This window comes from Bombus pascuorum, chromosome 6 (genome assembly GCF_905332965.1).
Source record: "Bombus pascuorum chromosome 6, iyBomPasc1.1, whole genome shotgun sequence".
Taxonomy (NCBI): Eukaryota; Metazoa; Arthropoda; class Insecta; order Hymenoptera; family Apidae; genus Bombus; species Bombus pascuorum.
The window spans coordinates 11,744,204-11,753,370 of record NC_083493.1 but is presented as its reverse complement, the minus strand read 5'-3'; the positions used below and the strand labels follow the sequence as shown (position 1 = coordinate 11,753,370).

Sequence of the window (9,167 nt, the reverse complement as noted above, 5' to 3'; positions counted from 1 at the left end):
AAAGCTCGGTAAATTTGGATCAGTGATACCGAAGTCCTTGGAACCTCCTAGGTTCATCGCCCTCTTTTTTAAATATGTGTTTCAGCTACCCTGAATTTTCTTTAAATAGACAGTTTGAAATAGCTCTCTGTTATTAGACATGTGACAAATGTTTCGCAGTATTTAATAAGATAATTTATATTTAATAAGATAATTTAATGAAGTTTTTTAAAATTGTTAGGTCAGTTGTTTCTTTTTAAAATACACTTTCCAGTTTTGTTGAATTGTTTCGAAATTTGAAATTACGAATAACTTTCTGTTATTGTATAACGAACATTTTTGATACCTTTCCGTGTGTAAAGTGTTTCTACGAAAGGTTCTACTTTTTCCGATAATCATTCAATCGCGTTCAATTCATACTCTCATTAGTCTCTAACGAAGTATAATATCGACAAATCTTGTGATCCGAAGATCGAACAGCGACAGTACAGTTTTTAAAGATCCTTACACGCATTGCTTCCCTTTTAACTCTGAAATATTATGTTGTGATATTGTATTTTTCGCTCGTTTTTATCTTACTTATTTTTAAAACACAGTATTTCTTTATGATTTTCTGATAATTTCATATTATAGAAAGCCTAGAATTAATCAATATTTCATTTGAATATCTTTCAAACGATTTACATTAAATAAATAAAATTATACCATTCAACAAACTAAACTCTAATTTAACTCATTTTCATAGTTACTCCAGCATAGATATGAAACTGTAGAAATAAATCTAAAAATTTTGTAAAACACAAAACCGAAATAGCGTCTTATTATTGCATATAAAGAATAATTATTTCCGTCACATTGAATATTAACACTACATCATTACACATCATTCGTAGTTGTAAATGAAGCAAGCGTGCATTACAAGATTATGCCACGCGAATATTAATTAGAATCTTTAAACGGAACTCACTGTCCTTTGTCTCATTAACTCTTGTAAAAACACAGGTCAAATTCCTAATGATAGAAACATTAATTCCTAACCGATGTCTTTTAAAGTCTAATCGCCGGTAAATTAACGATATTTGAATTTCATAATTTCAAAACTCTTCCGTGACTAATTGCGAGTGGCTCCGTTTCAACGCCTGTACGCATAAATCCATTGTCCGTTTTCGCTATTAAAATTCTTTTCCCTCGATTACCATACTATTTTTCGTTGTTCGGCCACGGAAGGGTTACCATTGAGCGTTCCATTATTATTAAATAATCGAATATTTCGCAACGCGTCGATGCCATCGACCGATCGTCCAAAAAGGATAACGCACGATCGAGCAACCGTTTAGTTGCCACTCGATTCTGCATAATTCATGCGAGGGTATAACAAACTACGATACAATGGAATCAAAGAAACAGCTGGCGGACGAGTTGGAGGTGGATTGGTCGGGGAAACCGTCGATCGGTCGTTGTTAAAATGCTTTCTAGAGGCTTTACGTAACTTTTTAAGCATACACCACATGTGCGATAACGCCGGATACGCGAACTTGTAAAAGTAACATGAACGGGTTTAATTAAAGTAACCGGAAACGAAATATTGTAACCATTCGATCAAAGGCTCATCGTGGCTACTTCATGCGAATCCTTCTTGCAATTCACACACGCACCTTATACCAACGTGTATCTGGACAAGTTCACGCATAGTCGTGCGTCGTTTATGAACGAGAAGGCCATCGTGAAAGTGAAATTGTTGAAAGCAACGCGGAGTAAATCGAACAAAAACCGAGGGAAAAAGGAGAGAACCGACGCGTTCATGGATATTTTCTTAACGATGCCGGATAAGGATATACTCCAGTATCGTTCATTTCAGAAATAATCCATTCACGTGAACCGCACGTGAACATAGTAAAGTGAGAATAGGCGGGCAATAACGCGGGTATTAACGACGCGGTACAATCGATGACGATGTCTCTTTGACACGATACTGTTCCGGCTTTGTATAATTATCGACCAAAGTGACGATGCACCACCGATAAAATATCGTTTTCTCGAATGTGTCGCTTCTTTGGCGATTCCATGCATCTTCGGCGAACGCTATGACGCAAGCCATAATTATATCCGGTAGCAAGGCGGAAGACACGTAGATCCGTTCGAAAGAAAGCACAATCATTTCTGGAATGCATCACGTTGCGATATAAAAAGAATCGCGAACGCCCAAGTAATCGTAATGTTCGCGTGTTTTGTCTTTCGCTGGCCAGAATTTTTCCTTCGAGCGAAATTGAATGAAACCCAGAGCAGAGGGAAATATAACATTCGATAGAAATTCTCCAGGAAATACGCATTCCGGCGGAACCAACTTCCCTCGTGTTGAATCGCTCTGTACATTAATTCCACAAGCTCCCAAAAAATCTTTTCATATTCAACAAATGGTCGAAAGTTTCAAGGCTCAAACAGACGAAGTTTGAAGTAACCCAGTGAACTGAATCCCAGTTTATAAGCGTGAGCCAGACACCATGTGTAACTAGCATTGTAACCAAAGACAAAAGAGAAACACAGGAGCGTGCTCATAGCGTGTTCTCCGGAGGTCAAAAATACGGTGACAGGCAAAACGCGGAAAGATAGACGAAGAAGCGGGTACGCGGGCAGGCAGACCGTGATGCCGGGCATTGTCTTTGACGTTACGTTGCCTAAGACCTAAGTGACTTGTTTCCACGCTTTCGTGGCTTTCTGTCCACCACCGTACGACTGCCTACTCCAAGTCGGCAAGTTACATGCCATCGCAACATGCGGACAAGCTACTCTGTGTCTTTTAGAATAAAACCAATATCTACGATTGAACGTTGATACAATAGTATACAAACTCGTGTTTTCATGATTATAATTAAATAAATAGAGATTGAAGTTAAGTAGAGATCGATTCAAACCACTAAATATTATAGCAAATGCAGTGGCGATCGTGTAAGTACGCGAATTCTTGCTCGTAAATCCAATAATTGTATTGTGCAAATTTTTATTTCTCTTTTTTCCTATAATATAAATTTGAAGATACGTTTCTTGTACTTTGAGGCACAAAAAATACAGACCGGTTGTCAGAATTTTATTTCCAGCAGTAATTACAGTATAAGTTAATCTGAATGTAAATTTATTCGTTATTTCTGTTCATTATACCAATATTTTGGAGTCCGCATAAATTTACCAATAACTTCAACCAGTAGCCGGCGTCTTTTGGTAAAAAATTTCAAGTTTGTAGATTTTACATAATCGATCGACTTACACGTGACACCAATGTGGTAGTGTCATCGAACGCTAACATTTGGCCTGCACTTAACAACACGTTGTTATCACCACACATGAAAAAGGTAATATAATAACAGCTCCGTTTTATTTTCTATATATATATGCATATATGTGCGTATTTTATATAACTATAAACAGTTTCTTTTTCTATGCACGCATTGTATGTTCACAGTCTCTCAATAACCTTTCGCGGAATACATAATTGTAATGAAAAAGATTTATATAGTTACGTGGTTCGAACATCTCAATTTTACGCTTTCCAAGCTGTAGGACGATATTACGAATGCATATAAATTCCACTTGTGGTAATGATCTCGCGTGAGACTTCCATACAAAAACATACATAGAAAGCCATCGTATATGTATATCTAAAATCGCGTTGAATGCTCTAACAGTTAGGTAGAATTACAAATACTGCACAGGAAGGTTCGTGATTATTGCGATTAGCGTGTTTTCCGCTGCTTCAAACAAGTGATTCCGTGATTTTCCCTTAAATTCTGATTGCTCGAGCATCGTTTAACAGAGCGCTGTTAATAATATTTTCACAAGTTGCAAGTTACGTGACACACAAGAATGACTGGGCAACGAGCAAAATTAGCGATGAAAACGGCGAAAAATCTGGAAATTTTATTCTGGTATTCCCGACAATTTCATGTATAATATACTGTTAGTCGAATATAACGGTTTTAAAATTTTGGATTCTTATTCTGTAGGCACCAAGTGTAAAATAGAACACGATATTAATCTTATTAGTAACATGTAAAACTGAACAGTTAAACTTATAAATTTATAAAATATTTATAAAATATGTATATAATTTTTGAGGAAGAAAATGATAAATTTTTCAATAAGATTTATATAAGAATCGTAAATAAATAAAACATAAGAATATGTAATACAACGTGAAGGACACGAGAAAGAAAACGTTAACAATTACGTTATTATTAATTTTTCTATTTCAATATCAAATTTTGTGAAAATGGAATATTTCACTGTAAAATAGTAGAAATATACAAAAGCTAAAATAGCCAAAAGCACAGTTAACGAACTTTTGTAGATTTTAAATAGAAATTGGAAGTTTTTGTGTGATTTTATAGTTATGAGATGCGATGTAAACTGTGTAAAATCATTTTTTTTTATTTATTCCTATATAGCTGTCGGTTGCAGCGATATCAAGCAGTCGAAAGAGAAAAGTAATACGTTGATCGCGGTACAAATGCGTCGCACTGAACGCGAAAGCGACGCGACAAGGTGAAAAATGAAATCGGCACACGTGACGGAGAGAAGTTTATCAACGAATGACGCTGCGCTCAATGTCAGCGTTGCCATTAGTTTTCGCAGATAAATTTATCGTCTGCCACGATCTCGAATCTCCATCGCGGCACGGCACTCGTTAAAAGTGCATTTGAAATTCAGAGTCGTGCCCCGTGGCCCGATTCCGGCGAAATCCGCGGAGAAACGTTTTATCCGCTCGCGAGCCTGCACCTCGACTTTCATTTTTCGTTTTTCTCCTTTCTTTTCTTTCCTTGTTTCGATTCATTCTTGTGAAAAGTCGACAGAAGTCATGAAAACTTCCAACAGGAGAGTGCGCACACGTAATGCGAATCGCTCGCTAATAGACTACCGTTTCAGGCAGCCACTCCAACAACCCTAACCGATCCACTTGACTGTTTCGGGAAGTATTCGAATGCCATTCAAAACAAATGAATATAAAATGTTCGGCACTGATCGAATTTTTATCATCACAATCCCAAATATTTTGTTTTCTTTTATAAGTGATCCTTGGAGGTCGCCTTTTATGACAGAAACAATTTTACCATTTCTTATGACAAGACAAAACTTGATCCAAAACAATAATATTTTCTAACTGTACACAATAAATATAAATATATTTATTTATTTATTTATTTATAATATATAATATAATATATATATTTATTGTGTACAGTTAGGAAATACTACTGTTTATATATATATACAGTGTTATAAAATCTTAAAAATATGTACTTCATTCTCCAAGTCATTATATTGCGCATAAAAAGTAATGAAAATTTGTTTTCCGCCACGTTTCTCATAAATCTACCAACTACAGGAAAAGTACTGAGTAATTAATAGCATAAACATCCTGTATGCTAACAAGCAGGATCTACTACCATATTGTAAAACTTTACGTACATATACGCTTTGTTATTTATTATGGAAGTTTTCTTTTTTAACGTCATGATTTTTGCTTTAACTGGCGCGATCAAAGCGATATCATGAACGTATCGTAAAAATACACACAGTTTCTGATCTGAGACGTACAAAATAAACGCGTTAAAGCTTTTATGATAAGAATAATTGTGAAAAGATAACCGTATTTTAGAATGACCTAGACTAAGGACAGCTAGTTGATTAGGTTTTTTTTTTCCAACGATTCACGCGCGTGCTGGCATACAGTCGTCCTATAGCTCTACCTACACTATTCATAGATCAGTTAGAGGCTTTTTTTTATTCTATTAATACGAGATGATACGGCGACTCCCTTAATGCGAGCTTTCAGTGTAATGAAACGATGTGTAACCGGTCTGTGCGAGAACTCTAGAGGCAAACCACTCCTCCACGATTAATCTAATAAAACCTTCCCTTACGCAATGCGAATCGGTGCCGTTAATCTTCCGACGAACTGTTATGCCATATCACTTTCAGCTATAACATTGATTTCGATATAAACGAACCTATCGCGAGACAACGATTTTATCGTCTTATATTTTCTTTTTTCTTGATTAAACAGACTACCTTAATCATATCCAATTGTAAGACACTTTCTTTATCTCTCACAACACAAATTGATATAGTAATTAATAAACTTATGCTGTTTATTACACAAAATTCCTTCCATGAGATGCAATGGAAATGTATCATATATATATATATATATAAGAAAGGAATCTCTGGTAGTTTTCACGACAATTTTTTTATTCTGATTGGTAATATCGTATACGATATAACAATTCGTTTTGCAGTTGGTAAATTAACAAGATTTAAGCCAATAGCGTTTCCTAACAAGGAAGTTAACAATGAAGTACATCTAGTGTTATAATAATATGACAACTTCATGACACTGTAATAAAGTAACTAGAATGAGGGGTTAGAAACGCAAAAACATAACCGATCAACTTCAAATAAAAGCTTACCTCTAATTTTGAAGAATACTCCTCAGTGAGTGCTTCACTCTGTCTGGTTAATTCCTGGTTCCTTTCTAACAGTGCTTTTCCCAATTCTGCGGCTAATACAAGGTCTTTGTCGCGTTTTTTTAGAAGTTCTACCGGATCCTCGAGGTCCTCCTGGTCTAGGGAATTTCGTCGCGCTTGAAGATCGGATATCATATCCTCCAGAGCGTACGGCTCCGGATGGCCGTCTTTTTTCGGTAGCATCGTGGTAGCGAGTCGTTACACGATCGCCAATTGTCGATCGAATGTCACGTGTTAGGCTAACGCGTGACTTTTATTCTCGTTCGTAATGATGACACTCGCGAAACCAGGTGGTCGATCGTCTCAACGTCACAGTCATTTGTAATGCACAAAATGCGGGTATACACACTAATCAACAGGGGCAATCCAATAGAAGTAACGTAGTTTGAATGTCGCGTACCACGCGATACTTGTGTCGCGAATGATTGACATTAATACGTAGTATGTACATATCTAAAATCTCACTCGAAAAGCGATGTCGTTGAAGCTTGCTCGATCTTCATTTTTTATCGAAGAAAATCGTTGGCGTGTGGTATGCAGATAATTGAAAATGTATCGACTCCTCAACAAAATATATAAAATATAAAGTGGGATCTTTAACTGCTTCTTCCTATATGATTAAAAGCTTTGATAACAAAGGTAGCTTATCTTCAAGTTAGAAATATTCGAATGTGCGTTGTGCGAATATTACGCTGATTCAAAATTTGGAAAACATAGTTGAATAACGTGAGTCATACCGCTCACCTTCGAATATTGTAAATAAATTGCACGACGTGTGCAAAAATAAAGACCGTGTAGAAGTTCACTTTTTCCTCGTCTCGACTCGTGCACGACACGTTGGAATCCAAACAAGTTCTCTAGCCGATCAGTAAAGTCTCTCACTATCAGGAACGATCAGCTGTGATCACACTCACGGACGTAATCTTTCGACGAGTATATTGCTCTCGAATAGTTCCATAAATCGTAGCCAATACACGATTCGTCACACTACACATACACGTTCGCACGATCGAATCACGTCGAAATAATTTGAAAATAAAGAATCCCCGCGAGATATGCCGCGAGAAAATCCTAGGTTAGCATCGATCGACATTCGACATAATCGCTTGTCGATCGATTGTCAATCGATTGTCAATGCAACATTCTCCGACGAGTGAAAAAACCAGGTGAATTGTTACGGGACTAATTCCGTTGTTCTGCTCCGTTTCCTCGTTACTACACGCGAACGTAGAGGCAGCAACGATTCCTGGCTTTACGATAGAAAGTCAACAATGTAACCACGCTTCGAAACGACCAACATGGGTATAACATACGGACGTAACCCCTCTACCGTCTTGCTCACGATCGTTTCCAGGTACGACACACACGCAGAAATTGCCGCACTGCTCACTACGACACGTACATAAATAAGTGATCGATGCACAAATTATATTCGATTACTAATAAAATTACAACGATTCAACGTAGTATCCTGAAACTCAATGCTGGACATTAGACTGATATATCAAGGAACACTAGCGTCTGTTGTCGATCGTATTCTGCGACCCATTTTTACGAATATCGATATAACCTTCGCAACATAACAAGTGCTGTACTTGTTTTCAGTTGTCCTTCGATAAATATGACGTCAGTGGTTCAGAATATTCTGCCTAGCACTTAAATTATACCGATTTTAATGAGACGATGATGCTTTTGTATTTCGTTCCGTCTTGGATTTCGACAATGTGGAAACGATACGATCACCGTGAAATCGATACAATCGTTGTGAAAGGAGAATGATCTGTTTCACCAATAATCCCCTTTATTCTCGTTATCCTTTGCAGGTCCTTCTGTACAGGACAATCTCGACTGGCTCGTAGCGTCACCGTGAACTCACTGTTTGCAAGAAGCACGCGCAGAAGGACACGAACACACGAGGCGACCAGCTCGCCGCACCGTGGTCGGCCAGGTAGTGACTCACTAGCCGCCAGTAGAAAATAAATATTACGGAATCGTGCGCCGTGCTTCTCAGCCAAGTAGAGATCCTCCCACCTCGGAGACCTCGGCTGAAAGTAATTCGTTCGACTGGTCAGGCGCGTTCCGCTACGAAAACGTTCACTCGCACTGCTAAATTCGATCCTCAGTGTAATTATGTATCTCGATTGTGATCGTTCGTATCACCACCGACGCTACGTTATCGCATTAGATTATCTTCCGAGTAATTTACGTTTATCTCGCATCGTGTATGATATAGTATTTTGTATTCACTTGTTCTTCGCGTTGCAATGACTATAGAAAGAAAATAAAACACGAGATAATAAGAAAAAATACAGTGTGACAGGATTTTATATGAAAACATAAGACAATCGACCTGTCGACCTTTCCCTCTATAAGCATACTAACCTCTCCCTTGGCTGTACCCACCACCAGCGTTACCCCCACTGCTTGACCCACCTGGTCGAACCGCCACCTGACTCGATCTCACGAAATCTATGGATCGTGTTTAACATACGATCCTCCTACGTTTACCGCTGTTACCGATGTATTGTGTTAAAATAAATGTTGAAATTCCTATTACTTTCTTTTATATCGACCTATAAATTAATATAGCACAAAATAAATAAACTCTTTCGAGAGTTAGAAAATATGTTTCATACAAAATGGTTCGAGCAGTTTCACTGTAATTCCAAC

General features: G+C 37.5%; 1 protein-coding gene across 1 annotated transcript in view; it reads right to left on the bottom strand.

The window, feature by feature from the left end:
• Positions 1-8,853, bottom strand: part of LOC132908372 (bicaudal D-related protein homolog) — a 28,702-nt gene extending 19,849 nt beyond the window's left edge. Inside the window, exon 1 of the mRNA XM_060962353.1 lies at positions 6,441-8,853. Within this exon, the coding sequence (XP_060818336.1) occupies positions 6,441-6,680 (240 nt within the window). The 5' untranslated portion in view covers positions 6,681-8,853. The remainder of the gene's footprint in view (positions 1-6,440) is intronic.
• Between the last annotated feature and the right edge of the window lie 314 nt (positions 8,854-9,167).